The 20,259-nt window shown below is 39.2% G+C and overlaps 2 protein-coding genes across 2 annotated transcripts; both read right to left on the reverse strand.

Annotated features, from left to right (window-relative positions):
- Positions 1-4,621: 4,621 nt before the first annotated feature.
- LOC149820828 (root phototropism protein 2-like) lies at positions 4,622-15,594 on the reverse strand. Its single transcript, XM_089981857.1, has 5 exons — positions 15,515-15,594; positions 15,279-15,438; positions 11,288-11,665; positions 8,662-9,378; positions 4,622-5,299 (listed from the first exon to the last, which is right to left on the reverse strand). Exons 1-5 carry the CDS (start codon positions 15,592-15,594, stop codon positions 4,823-4,825), a joined length of 1,812 nt encoding a protein of 603 aa, XP_089837983.1. The 3' UTR covers positions 4,622-4,822.
- Positions 15,595-18,110: 2,516 nt separating this feature from the next.
- On the reverse strand, positions 18,111-19,474 carry LOC149820829 (uncharacterized). The gene is made up of 2 exons (XM_089983012.1): positions 19,245-19,474; positions 18,111-18,422 (listed from the first exon to the last, which is right to left on the reverse strand). Exons 1-2 carry the CDS (start codon positions 19,463-19,465, stop codon positions 18,323-18,325), a joined length of 321 nt encoding a protein of 106 aa, XP_089839138.1. The 5' UTR covers positions 19,466-19,474; the 3' UTR covers positions 18,111-18,322.
- Positions 19,475-20,259: the final 785 nt, after the last annotated feature.

A 20,259-nucleotide genomic window follows, 5' to 3' on the forward strand; every position in this document is an offset into this window, starting at 1 on the left:
GCTCTAGACTCATCAATCAAAACAATATCATCAGCAAACAACATACACCACGACACATTTTCTTGAATTGGTCTCGTAAGCTCATCTATCACTATAGCAAATAGGAAAGGGCTTAAAGCAGATCCTTGATGTAACCCAACCGTTATAGGAAAATTGGTTGTCACCCCTCCACAAGTGCGGACATTGGTTACTACTCCTTCATGCATATCTTTAATTATACTGATGTACTTGAGAGAAACACCTTTCTTCATCATTGTCAACCAGAGAACGTCCCTAGGTACTCTATCGTATGCCTTTTTCAAATCAATAAAAACCATATGAAAATCTTTGTTCCTCTCTCTATTTCTCTTAATAAGTTGTCTAAGAAGATGTATAGCTTCTATAGTTGATCTTCCAGACATAAAACCAAATTGATTCTCCGATATCATGACAACCTTCCTCAACTTAGACTCAATCACCTTCTCCCAAAGTTTCATAGTATGACTCATGAGTTTTATACCACGATAGTTTGTGCAATCTTGTATATCACTCTTATTCTTATATAGAGGCACCAAAGTACTCTTCCTCCACTCATTAGGTATCTTATTTGTCCACCAAATCTTGTTAAAAAGATTTGTCAACCATTCTAAACCTTTCTTTGCCAAGCATTTCCAATCTTCGATAGGAATACCATCTGGGCCAACTGCCCTTCTTGATTTTATTTTCTTCAAAGCCTCTGCAATTTCTTTCTTTTGAATCTTGCGCATGAAGTTACGATTCATCCCAGATCCTGAGCATGACTTTCATAAAAAGAAATCATGTTATTTAGATCTTACAAATTAGTTTTTTATGTTTGTTTTGATATATGAAATGAGTTTGTCATGTTGGTTCTATACTACAATAAATTGGATTTTATGTAGATATCCAATTATCCAAAGCATTTCCTAGTTGGATTTGATTTTAGATCTAATAGATTGGCTCCAAGATGAAACCCAATTGTAAATGTATATTAACATATGAATATTTGATCCAATGTCAGGTCTTGTCCCACTTTCATTGATATAGATCCTATTAAGTTAAATTTGAGCCCGAAATTCGAGCTTGGGCGGGCACAAATACACGGTAAAAATAAAAATATTTTTATGACAATAAACTATACTAGCAATTACAAAAGGCTCCAATCCATGCTCTAGCAGCCTAGCTGCTATCATAGCATCAAGTGTTTCTATAGTTGATAATCACTCTTCTAGAGAAAAGGGCTTCAATAATTGATACTATGGACTTCCATGCAAACCCATCAAAGTACAGCCCCTCTGTCATGTCCTGCTTGTCATGGTGATATTTTCCATTAAAAGAAGAGATAGAGAAAAAAGAAAGAAAAGAAAAAAGGTCCTAACTTAACGCAAGCTTCTCCGACAAATGGATTCAATCAAAACGCTCAAGAATGCCCTACGAACTAAACAAATCATCAGCACTGTAATTTCATATCAAGGTTGGGATTTCAGCCATGCCAATAACAAACCCAAATACCACCACACAGATTCGAAACTTATTTTTGTATAATCAACAAAACAGATCAACAAGCTTTTCGAAAGATTCGGCAGGCGATGAAACACTCAAATCAAGAAAGAAACTTGAGAGAGAGAGAGAGAGAGTAAATCATGGGTGATAAACTTTTATGAGAACTAAAGTTATTTCATGGTAGAGCTAGGGCTGGAAAATGAGCACTACTGTTCACGACACACTCTTAAAGAGCACATTGAAGAAACTCATAAAATAGGTCAAGCTCGGCTCATATAGGCTCATTAATTTATAATACATATATTTTAACTATATTTTAAATCATATAACATAGTTTAGTTTAGAACAAATGGTCGAAGCATTTAGTATGGAAATAATAAGTTTAGAGATAAAATTTTATTGTTTACATTTCCGAAACAATATATGTTTTATTATCCTATTACCAAAGGATGTATTTTTCTTATTATAAACAAGCCAGCTCCAGCTCTGCTCATTTAACTCTATCTCATTATAAGCTCAAACATGCTAGCTCACCACCGAGGTGGTATCTCATGTGGTAAGGAGTGTCCTCAGCCAAGCTGAAGGCCCAAGTTCAAATCCCTCTGCCACATGGGGCTTAAGAGATATCTGGTAGGGGTCTGCCTAACCCCAGCTTGCCTATAAAAAAAAACTTGCTCAGCTCACCATAAGAACGAGCCAAGGTTATATATAGGTACCTATGAAGGTATGAAATTATTGAGCAGAAATTACGTTCATTTCATATTTTTTCGATCTTTTCAACATTGAACCTTACACATGTGATTTACATGGTTTGTTTAGTAGAAAATAGTTTTTGAATTATGTGATTGTGACATGTAAAAAGTTTTTCATAGGCTTCAAAAAATCAATGGTCAAATGTACCAAAGCTTTACGACTCAAAAACTTGCATGCTTACATAAGAAAAGACAATCCAAGGCCCTCTCCATGGCTAACAAATTATGCTTGAATACGTTTATGTAAATGAATGGTGTCTATACAATTTGCACTTCTGATTTCCAGCTCAATAGTTTTATACCTTCGTTAGTGTATATATGATTTGGTGTATTAACAGACGCCCAATTAATCGTTGAACTAAGTGTCGGATGTGGCCAGCGTATTCGATTGTTTTTTTTTTTGTGATCTGCGTGTTTTGGAAGCGGTCTTGACTGCTGCTAAAGCCGTGGGTGGAAAATTGATCTTTAACAGCGGTCAAGAACCACCATTAAAAGTCCTTTAATTTTTGTGTTAGATCGTGGCGGGTCTCTCTCTCTCTCTCTCTCTCTCTCTCTCTCTCTCTCTATATATATATATATATATATATATATATATATATATATATATATATATATATATAGAGAGAGAGAGAGAGAGAGAGAGAGAGAGAATCTGCCTGCACCCGGTTTGTGTTAGAATGACTTTTAGTGACGATCATGACCGCTACTGTAGATCCAAACTGCTAAAGACCTTTGGGTCTTTTGCTGCAGTTAGCGCATGCCACTAAAGAGTTTTTTGGCGCATGCACGTTGTGCATTGTGGGGCGTCCATCATTAGTAATGGATGGCTCTAGTGAGTGGGCTGTTGTAGGCAGTTACTCTCTCTCTCTCTCTTATATATATATATATATATATATATATATATATATATATATATATATATATATATATATATATATATATTACTGATAAAGAAAGAATCAAGGGCAGTGGTGGTGCAAATTGTAACATTTTGAAAATGACAAATGTCATTATAGGGGTTGAGTGTCATTTATTATATTGTTTACCACTTATTTTTATAGAAAATACCTCCATCACGCAACTTTATGCAGAATGACTAGATTAGTTTTATGGTTATATTGTCTTTTACTAAATTTTAATGTCTTTTACTTTTTTTCTTTACTTTTAGGGAAGAAAAGGGTTGTTCTTGCTTCTTTTTTTTTACGACAAGGGAACCCTTACTGAGAACAGGGTCACTAGCGGGCCTGCCTCCCTGCAAGGTAAAGCTCCGAGTTGGGGACACGACCACCCAGCCTTAAGTGCCCCAACCGTGTAAAAGTAACAGCAGCCCCATGTGACAGCGGGGTTCGATCCTGGGACTTCAGCTTGACACAGGACCCTGCTTACCACATAGGATACCACCTCGGCTGTCCTTCCTTCTATTGAAACTAGAAAGAAAGAAAGAAGCACGTCTTTCTTTTTTTTAGTCAATTTCTTGATGCAATCCCACCTTTTACTTCAAATTTCATGGCAGATATCACATGCTAAAATTAGTATATTTGTGGGGTAACCTGACCCATTTTCCGTAAAAATATCAATAGGTATAATTTTTTCTTGGTAGACCCATATTACACGGTCTCATTTTCTAAATGAATTCAGTAAAAATTCGATATAGGTTTAAACTTAAACTAATATATAAAACTGGATCTAACCCATATCTGGGCTGGATAGTTAACCAATATATTTAGGTGTCATGCAGGTTAGATACTTTCAGAACTAGCAGCAACGCTGGTTTTAATATGGGTTTGGACCCACATAGATCCAGTGAAGGTCACACCCTTTTTTGAGTATATGAAGCTTATTGGCTTGAACGAATATGGGTAAATATTGTCTACTATTGAAGGTACGAGTAGAAATCATTTATTTTTTCAATTTTTATTTTTATTTTTTGCAGATCAAATGCTATACGGATGTGATCGACCTAGAGGAAACTTGTTTTGACTCGTGATTATGACAATTACCACAATGTGTCAAAATTTCTTAACTCAAAGATCATATTTTTACTTCAGAAAAGCACGATCCTAGGCTTGAGCCTAAGCAAATTAACAAACCATAGAGTATATTTGCACCTATGATTTCTCTGTCACCCTAGTTAGTAGCCAATATTTACCCTATATATATATATATATATATATGGACACCCTTAATTATACCATATCCTCTAGTAGACAACACCCGTACGATCAAGCCCTACTTATGTGATCTATATAATTTGTTTGGTCAAAAACACGTTTTAGATTGTCTGATCAAAATTCAACTCTGCAATGGATGAAAACTTTACTATTATGAAAATGATATTTGTACATCAAAACCATCCAATCCAAAGTGCATTTCCTAATAAATGGACCGTGCTGATCGCATTTGTATGATCAAATTGGTCAAATAAAGATTTCACCTAGGAGAGAAAGTTGTTACTTGTGCAATACAAAGTAAAGACATGGACTGCTTATCATTCTATGTTACCTTTCTTACACAAGCCAACCGAGCAGGAAAGCACAAAAACAAGCAAAACCATACACAGGCCACCATGATCAAGACATAGAGAACCTCCTCCTCCTGGGCTCCGCGATGTCGAGGTTCCCTCTGGTGGCACTCTCGATGTTCGATGTGTCCTTCGAGCCATGCCGGAATGGGTTCAGCTTCCCCAGCTTTTTCGACATGGATGAGAAGAACGTCGGCTTCTTCAATGATTTTGCCGATGGCGACCCCTGGCTCTTCTGCAAATCCAACACGAACGTCTTCATCTTCGCCAACTCCATCCGTAGAGCTTCGTTCTCTCTCAACAGCGACACGTCGGCGTTAACTTGGTTCCTGATCATGGTGGCATCGGAGATCTTGGGGTCCTCACACCTATGCTTGAGTTGGTCATAGTACAGAGCATGTAACACTATCTGAACGGGGAGTCTCTTGTTCTGTGAAGCGTGCACCCTTGCATCGTATGATAGGTTGAGGGGATCCATTACGCTACAGACTTTCTCTCTCTCAATTTCATCTAGTCCAGGATGTGCCTGTTATTTGGTATATAATTTAATTCAATAATCATAAACCAATGTCACAAATCTTGTTCTGGAGAAAAAAATCTAGAAATGTCAGCATATACATAAAAATAAAGAAAAATACATAATATGAAATATTGAAATTTGTTTCTATCACACCTGCCCGAGTGGCAGTGAGCCTAGGGAAAAGGTGATGACCCCTTCGTTCCAGGTTCGACTCCTAGCGGGTGTGTGGATGCCTTTAACTGGTGGGCTTCTAAAAGGCTTGGGTGTTGGTGACCCCACTCAGAGTATAGCTCACAGAGGTGGATTCATTAAGTGACCTGGTTCTCGGTGAAGGTTCCTAGTCATAAAAAAGTTGTTTTTATCACAATAAAACTATGATATTTTCAAACTAAGAGATGTTTAAAAAAAAATATCTACACTCACAAAGAACCTAAATGGAGTGATACCCGGAAACAGTAACAGATGATCTGGGCGATCACCCTCGATCACGCACGAATTAACCAATCTGGTAGTGTCCTTGTGGGTGGGGGTGTCAGCGCATCGGAATCATGACAAAAACAGGTGGGTCCGGACCCGAATATCTGATTAAGAGGTATTGGGGCCGGATTCAAATGGACCTAGCATAGGTAAAACAATGCTCATGTCCGATTAAGATTAGATAAACCAGACCCGGCCCATACCCAATAAAATATTATTTTTCACAATTGAAAATTTACGGATGGCACTGGGTCGGATCCCAAACTGGTATAAAATTTCATAAACCATGCCCGGTCCATATATTGATCAGACATCAATGGTCCCACCGGAATTTTTAAACCTTATTTCATACCAAACCAGGATCTTACTGGTAGGGCACAGAAACAAGCAGAGCCATGTTCGGCTGGTAAAGAGCTCGTTCAAACTCGGAAAGTAGGCTCAGCAAGCTGAATATGAACAGTAAGTACTTGGCTTGACTCGTTTAAACTCGTTAGGGAGTAAGAAATATAATTTAGATATATTTTACTAACATTATTTTGTAATCCTATTTCTTTCCAGCTAGAAAGCATTTTTCTATAAACAAGCACGCTTGAACTCGGCTCATTTTACTTTGGCTGGTTATGGGCTCAAACTCAACTTGGCTCGCCACTTGAACAATTCAAGCTCGTCTCATAAAGCTCGGTTACCATACGGCTATTGGATCGGGTCATACCCAACCGTTGACACATTTACTTTTTTTTTTATATTTACAGAGAAACCACCCCCATGGTGAGAGACCTAGCCGCGCTGCCTCCCAGACCATAGTGACAAATATCGTGAGATTTTATGAAAATCGCCTGATAATATCCCAAGAAATTGCTTGAAAGTTTAAAACGGCAATTTCTTGCAAGATTTTTAAAATATTGCAAGATTTATGAAAAAACATAAATACCGCGATTTAGACATGATATTTACATCTTAAACGGTTATTTATCATGAAAACATCATGTATTTTTATTTTTTAATATTTGTTATTAATATTTTCTTATAAAAAATAAATTTTATATTTTTTAATTTATTTTTTATTGCCAACTTTTTTAGACAACTTATTGAGAGAAATAAAGAGAGGAACAAAGATTTGCATATGGTTTTTATTGATTTGGAGAAGGCTTACGATAGAGTACCTAGGGACATTCTCTGGTGGACAATGTTGAAGAAAGGTGTTTCTCTCAAGTACATTAGTATTAGGGGTGGCAATTTCTGACACGACCCGCCAACCCGCCTCTTAGGCGGGTTCGGGTTGGGCTTAAGCCAACCCGTTTAATAACCGGGTCGACCCGCGTAACCCGTTTATTAAACAGGTCGGGTTTGGGTTGGGGGTATGCCAACCCGCCAACCCGGCTGACCCGTTTAATAAACGGGTTAGGTGGGTGGGTCAACCCACCAACCCGACCCGCCAACCCGACCCGCGAACCTGAAACCCGTTTACCCGACCCAACCCATTTATTAAATGGGTTGGCGGGTCGTGTCGGGTTACCCGTTTATTAAACGGGTCGGGTTCGTGTTTGCCACAGCCGACCCGTTTAATAAACGGGTCGGGTTCGGGTTGAGGTATGCTGACACGCCGACCCGCCAACCCGACCCGATTGCCATCCCTAATTAGTATAATTAAAGATATGTATGAAGGAGTAGTAACCAATGTCCGCACTTGTGGAGGAGTGACAACCAATTTTCCTATAACGGTTGGGTTACATCAAGGATCTGCTTTAAGCCCTTTCCTATTTGCTATAGTGATGGATGAGCTTACGAGATCAATTCAAGAAAATGTGTCGTGGTGTATGTTGTTTGCTGATGATATTGTTTTAATTGATGAGTCTAGAACTGGGGTTAATGCTAAGTTAAAATTATGGAGACAGACATTAAAAGCAAGAGGTTTTAAGTTGAGTAAGAGTAAGACAGAACACATGGAATGTCGATTTAGTAAGCAACGAAGTAGTGATGGGAGTGTAGTGAAGCTTGGTGAGCAAGAAATACCGGTGGATGATTGTTTCAAATATTTGGGATCTATCATTCGAAAGTATGGAGAAATTGATGGAGATGTAAATCATAGGATAAAGGTTGGGTGGATGAAATGGAAGAGTGCAACTGGAGTGTTGTGCGATCGTAGAATGCCATTGCGGTTGAAGGGAAAGTTTTATAGGACGATTATTAGGCCCGCTTTACTATATGGTACGGAATGTTAAGCTGCCAAGAGACATCATATTCAAAAAATGAGTGTAGCTGAGATGTGTATGCTGAGATGAATGTGTGAAAATACAATAAAAGATAAGATTCGGAATGAGGAGATACGTAAGAAGGTAGGCATTGCACCCATTGAAAATAAGATGAGAGAGAATCATTTACAGTGGTTTGGACATATTCGGCGAAGGCCTAATGATGCTCCAGTTAGAAGGATGGAGAAATGAAAAAATATATTAGTTAAAAGAGGTCAGGGTAGGCCTAGGAAGACATGGATGGAGGTGATAGGAAAGGATATGAATGCTTTGAACCTCACTGAGGACATGACATTGGATAGAAATGAATGGAGGAGAAGGATTCATGTGGAAGACCCAAAATGATTTTCTTTGTTGGTTCATATCGCCGACCCCAATTGTTTTGGGATGAAGGCGTAGTTGTTGTTGTATTTTTTATTGCCAAGATTTTGCCCAATTTCCCTCGAGTTTTTTTGAAAAACTAGATTTTGCCGAAAAAAGCGTTTGTTACTATGGTCCTAACTCCTTTACTTGCAAGCTCATAGTTGCTGATTGTGGGGCCCAGTATTGGTTGGCACCGGGGATTGTCCGATTACGTGATCGAGGCAAACCCCTTCTGATTACTTTGGTACTGGTTTGGTGATATGCTGAATTACCAACCTTGAGGTAGATGTCGACGGCGCGGTAGAGGTCGTCGTCGTAGGGGCGGGAGGACTTGGGGATGAGGACGGCCAACCCCGTGAACTTGGAGATGCTGAGCCCGACGTCGGTGGCGATCTCACTCAAGTAGCCGTCCACCGTCTTCGCCACCCTCTTCATCGCAGGAGACGCCGACCCTCTCAGCTCGTCCACGCTCTCCCTCCGCTCCCTCTCCGCGAACGCCGTCACGATCCGCCGGACGCTTTCTCCGTCCACCACCCTCTCCCCATCGTACCCCATCGCTACCGCCACCAGGTCCTCCACCCCGACGTGCTCCAGCACCGCCACCACCCGCCGTTCCAGCTCCCCCAGCGTCGCCTCCGGGCAGTTGAGGAACACCGCCGCCCGCAGCAGGCAGCACAGGAACGTTGCCGGAAATGCTGTCCTCTCCGACGGCATCGTGGCCACCACCCCGTCCACCGCCTCCCTCTGCCGCCTCCTCCGGTCGGAATCGTGGTCATTGCCGCAGAGTCGAGCGGCTGCGATCCCGCCGCCGCCGAGGTCCCTGAGGGAGCGCTCCGCGTAGGTCATGGCGGCGGCGGCGAGTGTTTGCGGTTTGGTGCCGCGGGACTTGAGGGACGCCATGAAGCGCTTGTAGAATTCAACGGCCAGGATGGAGAGTTCGTCCATCCACCACCCCAACGGCGACCGCGTCTGGAAATTCGACTCGTTGTAGGCCTGATTGGAAATAAGCAACATAGAAAATGCCAGTATTAAATTCAGAAACAACAAAGAAATTAAGTTTTTTATTCCATAAACGTCCCTACCTTTCTTACAGTACCAGAAAACATCCTACCATATTTGATTTCTCAAAATATTCCTTCCATTTCAAAATCTCACGACAAATGAACTCTTCCGTCGTACCTTCGAAAATGGATTTGCCATGGATAGGGATGGCAGTGGACCTGGGCCCACTGACAGGCCCCGCCCCGCCCCGCCTTGCCCCAGTTTGGATCGGGGATGAGTCCACTGCCATCCCTATGAGAGAGAAGGATGGTTTTAGGTTTGCCTTATAAGAGAGAGGCCCTTATTAAAAAATGTCAAAGAAAAAAAAAAGCAGGAGAAAAAATAAAATAATATCTCACTCATGAGTGATTTTTAAAAATAAAAGAAAGCAGAAAACATATAAACTCATTTGGAGCAGATCCAGTGATCGGGGCGGAGTACTTTACAGATGAAAGTAAGGTACTAAGGGTACATGCATTGGTTTGGTGAATCCTTGCATCCTATTTTCAACACTTGTCCTAGTTTCACGTGTCTTTGTGACATAGATACAACTAAAGTCAACAGCCAAAAGAAATGACAGGCATTTAACTGTCCCTAAACTTTTCTTATTAATTTAAGTAGTCTCAATGGGTCGGGTTTGACCCAGACCCCACATGTACCATGCCCTATAGAATTGGGGTTTGGTGATAAATAAGAACAATTATAATCTGGGTCAGACCTGAAGGGTTAGATTAGTATATCGAATTGGGTATGGTTTGCTAAACCTGAGCCCGACTCTAGTTCCAACAAAGATCCTCAATTTTTCATCCAGGCCGTTCATGGAATCCTTATAGAATCTGAGTATAGTTTCTCTTATGGTGAGTCCAATTAGACTCGGGTCTCTCATATCAAGTTTAGATTTGGTTTCACCTGGGTCCAAACCAAGCCCGACCCGTTGACACCCTTAAAAAGTCCAATTAGACTCTGAATGTTTGGACTTTTTAAATCCTTAAGATCAACCTCCCTATTCAAATAACTGCAAATTTTGTCCTTTTCTCGAACCATCATTTCACTTTTCTAGATGAAGGGAAGTTTTATCTTTTTCTCGAACCGGCGCTTCACTTTTCTAAATGAAGGACATTTCTTCCGTTCCATGACAAGAATGATGGTAAATGGTATTTAAGTCTTTGCAACTACGATGCTATCTGATGCTGACAAACACGGGGATACGAGCCACACGTGCTTACATACGTGGTGCTGATTGGGACCCCGAACACAAGATGTAGCTAACGTCGGGGAAAAAAAGTGACATATTAGGTCACCATTTCAAACAGCAAAATGTACTGCAATATTTTTAAATTATCATGATATTTCTAATCATTGTAATATTTTTAAATTTTGTGATATTTTCACTGAAATGTAAATATCATGATTTTATCGTGATATCTATGTTTCTATTGCATTTTGTGTGTGAAAAAAGAGCTACTTTATTTCTTGTTATTTACATATTCGTATATTTTTAACTTATTTTTGGCAATATTTTGCTGAAAAAGTGTGAGAAATATGAAAATTTTCAATTTCTCGTGAGAATTTACCGGTCATTATTTTGCCGTTTTGAATATTGACACAATGCCTTCACCTAGCCAGCCAACTTAAAGCGTGAACCAAAGCGGGCTCCGCTTATCTGGTAGGAGCAGTTAGTGCACGTCACCTTATGTTGGGACGTTGGAAGTTCAAATCCCAATAGTATCGTTGTATAACTGGTAGGGGTGTATCTAACCCCAGCTTGCCTTTCAAAAAAAAAAAAAGTCTAAGCCATGAGCTTTGCAAAGTACCATTTTTATCACCGCAAATGCAAGTAAATATAGACAAATAATCATACCTTCAAGCTTGCGACCTCCACACACCTCTGAACAATTTTCAGTTCTTCAGCCATGGGCATCAATTCCTCACAGCCCTTAAGCACAGCGATGGCGCTGGAGAAGGTGGTCAGTGCCGCGTGCGTCAAGAACTCCTCCGTTCGAGAGATGAAGTTGCCTTCGGCATATTTCTCAGACATTTCGAGATACTCCGCAGCGCAGCGCAGTGCAGCCACATTCCTCACAGTGATCTCAAAGTTTTCTCCATAACAGAACTTGGCCGCCTTCTCGAAGATCTCTGCCCCCCCAGGGATATCCGGCAGTTCGATTCGCGAAAGATCCGACTTTGAGGTCTCTATGATCAGTTTCCTTATGTAACCACTCTTAGCCACCAGAATGAACTATAAAAGAGCAAGCAAGTTACAAGCATTCCTAGAGAAAGTAGGATATGTAATGCAAGTATTCAGAAAGGGTTGCATTTTGCAATAAACCCAGCTTATATAAGTAGCAGTTCCCCCCAAAGGGTACTGTTTGGCATAGTGGGATGGGGACCAGGCAGCTAGGTACGCGATCTATGATCAAATCTCATGGGCATCATCCCTTGCGCAAGCCGAAGCATGACGACTCTCTTGGGGCAAGAGGTAAGTAGGACAGTGATTGTAAGTATGGCAGGCAGAGTCAGTGCAACTAGGTCTATGATCCTGTGGGCTGTTTCTCTGTGTAAATATAGAAAAACGTAGCAATAGCTGATAGTTATTGAATAACAGAAAAAAACAGCCAAGCTCATTAGTATAAAAACCCCAAGTAACCCTTACTCACCAGGGGTACATTTGCCAGAAAGGGAAACATAAATGGAAAACATCTTGAGAAATGAAAACGGGAATGGGAAATGAGTTTTTTCAGGCACATGTTAAACAGGAAAAGGAAACAATTTAGGAAACGAATGGAAAACATTTAAGAAAAAGTAATATAATAATTTAATAAAATAAAAAATAAAAATAAATATCCCACGAAAAGGAAAACGCTTGGGAAACATGAGAAGAAATGCATGGAAAATAGTTTTCCATAGTGCAGGAAATGTGTTTCTCATGAATTTTTTGGTGTTTTCCAAATGTTTCTGAAACATAGTGTTTCCTGTTTTCGAAATGGTTTCTTGGGAAACGTGCTTCTCACTCTCATAGTGTTTATGGTAACCCTGCCTCGTAGTAAGGGATGTGCACCCATGGGTTTGGATCTGGTGATATCCTTCCAGCTTGGTGACATTCACAAGTCACACCCCAACCAGATCCCTTGTGAGCATCAATCCAGTTTCACAGTTCCCAAGTGAGATGTGTGGTAGACATTGAATATAACCATTGATCAGTTAATATGCAGTATGACCCCGTCTACTTTGGGTCGGATAAAGGTCCAGATGTAGATCCAAATCTAAATCAAATATTTAAGAAGCATTTGAGAATCCAGACATGAACTAGATCCAAACCCATAGTATCAGGATTGGAAATTTATATGCTAATACTGAATCTGGTAAGAAAAGGATAGAATCAAGAAATTTATATGTAAAAAGGCTCAAACAATTTGGATTAACGTATACAAAGCCAACATAAAGCATTGACCCAAATCCAATTCAAGACCAGGAAATGCGCATCTTCGTGAATTCCAAATGCAAGCTGAATACACAGATCTTACCCGTACCCAGGAATAACATATTGGTTTTAGATTGGATATTTCAACAAAATATGATCCATTTGCACCCCTACCTGCCAGCTAACCCAGCTTAATTATTTACCCTCTTAGGCCACAGAGTTTAGAAGTGGTAGAGTATTTGAATATTCATATGAAAACTGAAAAACATGAGATCAACCTAGTCTAAGAAATTTTTGACCATAACTTATAAATATCTTTAGATGAAAAATTTCTCATTATGTATAACTGAAGAAATGGTACAAAAACATGAAAACTCATTTAAAACAGTAAAGAAAAAAGACTACTTTTCCACATTTTTAGTACAAAATTTTCCCCTTTCTTCTAACTTCCAAACGTGGCCTCAGTAGCATGCTTCTTACCAACACCCCCGCCCCCCCGAGTCTTGGTTTGTTTCATTCTCACCAGTGAGAAAAGCCCCCCGTGGAAAAGCATCCTATGATAGGAAGGTCATCCGGTGTGTGAAAAAATCCCCATTCATGGGGGAGGAGATGGGAAACTGATCCCATTATTTGAAATAGAATGGGTTTCATCATACATTCAATCCTAGCCAACCAAAAGAACCATTTAGCCATTGATTGGATGGCTAGGATTGAATTTATGATGAAACGACTCCGTGTTCGGAGGGGAGATCATATTAAATGCATGAAAAGAAGCTCTTGTTGACTGTAGATTCCACAGGAAAATGTGGTTTTCTGCATAAAAAAATGGAGGGTTTAAACTTTCATTTTCATGCGTAAAATGAGTGAAACCAATCAATGAATTTACGAATGAAATAAAATAAGTCAACATCATTGGTACATCTACCGAGAAAAGCATTATTTATAAGAAAGAGAAGCCATAGTAACTCATGGTCCCACCAGTACAATCCTACAGAGCCACAACAGCCACATATCTTTCAGGATTCCTGAGATTGGGTTGGTGCTGGTGGGGCCCATGTCATCCCACCCCTTTTAGGATCCCATTGTTGCAAATTATTTTGATCCCTGAGATTGGGTTCAGCGCTAAGAGTTTTACACTGTCAGGACATCGATTGTAAGTAGGACAGAAGCATGACATGTAAAAGGCTATTAGGCACTTTACAGTGCACACTGTTTTATAGTTTTTACAGCCACAGGACAAAAGCACAGCTTTGAAGTCAGGAAGTCCTTTGGTGATATTTTAACTTCCCACGAATTCTAAATCAGAATTTTACCTTGCAGCTTTCTTTCAAGTGCTTCAAGCTTTCAAAAATCTCTTCCATTTAAGATTTAAAGGGCAATGAGATGTAACCCACCATACTTTTATACATATGTAATTTTCATGCTTGATTTTCATAGGGATCAGCTCTTGGATCTTCTGATTCCGACACACGGTAGGTTTATAAGGTTTGAAAATCAATGACCCATAATTTTTATAATTTTCTAGGCTTAGTTTTTTCATGAAAAAATGATCCTCAATTTCTCATACCAAACACATCTATGAGATCAAAACTGCTAAAAAAAGTACTGTAAAATCTATTTAATTTAAACCTTTTTTTGCTTGTTTTAGTCACTCTCTTTTATATGGATATGAATTTGCTACTGTCTACTGTATGTACAATTAGTTGAAAAATCATAGATGCAAGTTACACCCACTCATTTAACCTCATAGATGCGGTATATATACAAGATGGTTATATACCATGATACCATAAGATGGTACACACTCTTGTCTGTATGGATCTAACCATCAAATGATAGACTTAACCATACATATGTATTTAATGTGGTTTATTTACTAAGTTAAAAGGTTTTATCATGTCTAATGCATCATAAAATCTTATTTTTAACACATTAAAAATCAACGGCTCACAATTCAAGAAAATAAGGGTGGTCTAAACGTGGTAGAAAACATGTCTTTAATACATGAAAATAATAAATAGAACTTGTTAAACAATATAGGTTAGATTTTGCATTTGAGAAGTGTGTACTTATAGTGGTAATCACCACATAAGTATATATGTGTGTGTGTGTGTGTGTGTTTCTTTGCCTGAATAGGTTCCATTTCAAAGGAAACCGAAATCCCTCATAGCCTCACTCAAAATCTATACATGAACTAGTCAGTCTGGGACTCCGGCAAACCAGAAAACCCCAAAAATAAGCGCAACCGGTGAGAAAATTGGCGTGGAAAACCAGATTATTAACTTTCTCAAGAGAAAGTTGTGTATGTTTCTTATCAATCTAGCTGTGGGGGGTTCAAGAAAGCATGTAACAGGTAAGGGGCATGGGTTCTGGAGATGCAGTCTGATGATCATTGCAGGTGATTCCCAACTAAAAATAGATCCAGCCGTACGTTCTGGTATGTGGGCCCATCTGCACTGATCCAGTCCGTCCATTTCCAAGTCCCCATGCCACAAAGCTCATCATCATCATCATCAAGTACCTTGTGAAGGCAGAAATTGGCCTCCCCAACTTGAACGACCACATCACTTGGAATTTCTTGAGAGAACACCCTGCAAAAGAAACCCCAACTCATCAACACCACCAGATTGGCGTTAAAGCCGTTAGCCGTCAGATTCAAAGATGTACGGTCTAGATCCTCCACGAAGCTTGCCAAGACAACCAACCACGGTTGGTTTTTCGACAGGCAATGGACGGACCAAGGCCATCGGTTTCCTTAATCCAACGGCGGTTGAAGGAGAAGAGAGAGGGTGACTTGCCATTTGCCAGTTCTCTCCATGACCAGGGAAAGCCTGTTGCTCTTTGTAGGAGCAGCCGTGGCTCAGTAGTTGGACCAGAGATTCAGCCTGCTTCTCCCTGTTGGATCTGGTTATATAGATATACACTTTATCACTTTACTGTTGTTTTCTTTCCTTTTCTACATGTTTTTAACTTTTCTTTTTGCCTTACTAAAGACATACCATGCTGTAGGATAAAGTATCACAAAGTTGTCTCACTTTTGAGAATTTGTCATGGGGCTCAACACGGCTTGGCTTGGCTTGGCTTGGATTGGCACAACTAAAAATTTGGGTTATATATATATATATATATATCGATGGTGCCTACAATGGAGTTGGAATCTCATGATGATAATTATGTCTACTCAATCTAATCACATAAATGTGTTCAGCATGTTTGGTTTGGTAGGAATCAGTCTTCCGATCATGTTTTTTTGACAAAAAATAGATACTCATATTCATTCATTTTTGGATCACCATAAAAACTTGCTTACAGGTCAGATTCTGGCAAAACAAAATCTGGTAATATCCGAATCCAAATTTATGCAAATCTATATCCAATTAGTTTATTCTAGTTGGAGCTGGATTTGGTACTGCCTTTTCATGTACGGATCCAAATCTGACTCCCAATTTGATTAGACAAGATCCAATAAGGTCGGATCAAGTAAACCCTACATCCAGCCTGAATTCAACCAGTTTATATTCTTATATTCGAATCAAACCACTGGGGTGAATAGTTTACTTTGAAGAGGTCCACCTGTTGAGCCAAGAATTTTCTACGATATTCACCAAAATCAAAGATTTCTAATTTATTTCGGGATTTTCCTTTGTTGAGAACTATGGTTTTACTGGAATCTTAAATGGTACGACAAAAGTATAGGGATGCAAAATGGGTCAGATCCAGAATAGAGGTTTTGCAAATTTTGGCTGTTCCAGACAAGACTGGATCTGAGTCCCCCATGTATTTAATTAGCTGTTTCGGATCGGAACCGTTTGCACCCATACACAAAAGGCACAAAATCTCCATATCGTAAGCAACCTTCTTTTAAGTTATTTCTTTCCTCTCTTTTTTAGTTTCGTCGTTCATTTTTTACGTTTATGCTGTTTGACATAACCATGGTTGGAGTTGGAGCTCTTGGCTGGGTCCAGTTTCTATTGGGTCAGAATCATCTCACTTAAGACCCGATCCATTGAATCAGGGGCACATTTGTTATTCCACCAATAATGGAGGTCGAGGTCCAACACGGTCCACACAAACCAAGAGAGATCACTGGCTCGGCTCAATCGGCTTGAGATAAAGTGTTGATATTAATTTAACCGAGGTACTTTACCAAATATAATTTGAAAATTTTTAATTATCTAAAACCTGATTGGCTCCATCTGGCTTATATATGGACAAGGGACGACTCGCTGGGAGACCAAGACTTGGCTCCTGCTCGTCCACGTCGCCTCTGGACACGTCAGATTGATCAACAGTATGCTGAATTGTTTAAGAGCAAGCCAACAAGTTGGGCCCCATGGCCAAGTTGATGTTGGGACCGTCCTGGACACGTTGCCTTCTTTCATTGGATGAAGACTTGATATCTGGATTAGACTTCACATTACATGCAGCGTAGCTGCATGGTGGGCATGCAGCTACCTGCCTGACAAGCATATGTTCTTGAGATGGGTGTGTTGTTCGTATTGATAAATGTTGAGATGGATAGTGCCGCCGCTGCATGAAAATTGGCCTTTGTTGGAAATTGCATATTATCTATTGGTATTTTAAGGATTGTACTTACCAGATATGTGATTGCATGAGTATCTATGCGTGTGGATTGGCTCGGTTCGGCTCACATAAAAATATTTTCTACTAAATGTTTAAACATAAATGTCATATCTATCAGTTTAGATTAAGCAAAAGTCTTGACCCTCTATAAGATAAATGGTTCTAAAGCTCTCTCTTTCTCTATATATATCTATCTATCTATCTATCTATCTATATATATATATATATATTATCGAGATAAGATCTGCAATCTTTTGGTCCAGACAGCGTTGTAGGTGAAAATATTAATTCATTGAGATTGATACGAGGGTAACTACATTGCATTGTAAAGTTGATGGTGTGTGCTTATCACTACAACAAAGCAGTAGATTAGCGACGACCACATTCCGTCGCTAATCCGTCGCTAACCATGTTAGCGACGGATTAGCGACAACGCGGCGACAGTATGCTTACGTCGCGAATATTTCGACGCTAACTGGCGACGGAATAATTCCGTCGTCAAGTCCGTCGCTAATTGCGATGGAATAACGAGCGCTATATTCCGTCGCCAATCCGCCGGTACTAAACGGCGACCACGGCGTGGCGACGGATTTAATTCCGTCGCTAAGCCGTCGCTAGATTAATATGAATAGCGACGGAATCATCCGTCGCTAATCCGTCGCAAAAACGAAAAAAAATCAAAAAAAATTTATTTAAAAATTAATTACCGAGAACTGTACAATTTATATTTCCTGTACAATTTATATTTCCTGTAAATAAAAAACAAACCACACAAAAAAATTCATATAACAAGTATCTATAATAATTAATCGTTCCACCTTAAAACTAAGAAGTTTAATTATTTACAATTCAACAATTACAATTAGGAAAAATAAAAAAAATAGAACTTCTTCAACACAGTCCTCTAATCATCGCCAAGATTTTGTGCGTCTTCTTGTTCATTGTCTTTATCTGTCCCTTCAGCTCCACTACCCTGATTATCGCTAGCAGCCTACACAAGAAAAGAACAGTCAGTATTGATAAACAAAATATAATGAAATAAATTACACACTATATGTGATTCTATCATGTGCTCATGTGTGATCTAAGGCAATAAAAAAACTCTATATGTGATTCTATCATGCTCATATGTGTGCTAAGGCAGTCAAAAAATTGAATATGTGATTATAACATGTTCATATGTGTTCTAAGGCATATAAAAAAACTCTATATGTGATTCTACCATGCTCAGATGTGCTTTAAGGCAGGCAAAAAACTATATATGTGATTCGATCATGCTCGTATGTGTGCTAAGGCAGTAAAAAAATTGAATATGTGAATATAGCATGCTCATATGTGCTCTAAGGCAGGCAAAGCCAAAAATTTTATATGTGATTCTATCATAAATGATATATAACATGTTCATATGTGTTCTAAGGCAGTTAAAAAACTCTATATGTTATTATAGCATGTTCATATGTGTGCTAAGGCAGTCAAAAAACAGAATATGTGATTATAATATGCTCATATGTGTTCTTAGGCAGTAAAAAAACTGAATATGTGATTATAGCATGCTTATGTGTTCTAATGCAATCAAAAAAACTTTATATGTGATTCTATCATGCTCATATGTGCTCTAAGACAGACAAAAAGTTAAATATATATATATGTGATTCTATCATGCTCATATGTGTGCTAAGGCAGTAAAAAAATTGAATATGTGATTATAGCATGTTCATATGTGTTCTAAGGCATCTAGAAAAACTCTATATGTGATTCTACCATGCTCAGATGTGCTTTAAGACAGTCAAAAAAACTATATATGTGATTATACCTGAGAGGGACCTGGAATCGAAGATCCCTATCCTGAACAGCGGCCTTGATCTCATTTCGGAGAAAGGGGGCGACGGTGTATTGGAAGTAGTTATTCAGTGATTCATTAATGATCTCGCGTACATCATCACCGGAAAGAATAGTCGGCTGCTTGGAGCTTATGTCGGCGCAAGAAGTTGGTGAGCCGTAACTGGAAGAACCAATAACTGGTGAAGTGTTCATATTACTCCCAAACCCGAACACGCGACTTTTTTTGGGTTCACCTGCTGCAGTCACCCATGCTGTAGGATCAAATGATGGATGCTGAGTAGCGTCTTCGCCATATCGCTCTACCATTTGTTGCTCATATGCCTCCTACAAAATAATGTTTAAAGTATTCATTAATAATTAATGATAACATTATGATGACTTGCATATATATTCAATGATTATTAATAGAATTAATACATACCGTTGTCGTTCTCACCTTCTCTGATACGAAGACTCCCGTAGTCTTCCGTTTATGTGTTTCTACAAACACATCCTTATATGGTACACTGCCTCCTTTTTCTGCTTCCTGCGAAGTTAAATGACAAAAGATTTAGTACACAAATTTGCAACTATACTTATAAAATTAATATTATATATTGATGAGTTACCATTTTCTTTAGGTGGCTCCCAAATGTCTTAGATCCACCTGTGTGTAGATGGGCTTCGGGCATCTTCGATCGATTTTGTGAAGCCTTCGCAGAGCGATTTTTAAATGCATCTCCCGCCCACATATCACACATTTCATCCCAGTAATCTCTCCTGATAGTAATAGGACCATGGCCCTTCCACAGTAATGGATCATCTACTACGCCAGATGCTTTTTTTGCTGCAGTCTTCATAGTGTGCAGCATGTCTGCAAATCGATTGGCAGCCACCTTCTGCCACACCTTCCTTGCATCATTTTCTTCCACCGTAGTTGCAAAGCGATTCGAAGCCTACAAATATTTTCAGAAAGTTAGTAGACATTGTTTAAATAAATTAAATAT

The sequence above is a fragment of the Nuphar pumila genome, chromosome 12, assembly GCF_984573655.1.
Source record: "Nuphar pumila chromosome 12, dmNupPumi1.hap1.1, whole genome shotgun sequence".
Lineage (NCBI taxonomy): Eukaryota > Viridiplantae > Streptophyta > Magnoliopsida > Nymphaeales > Nymphaeaceae > Nuphar > Nuphar pumila.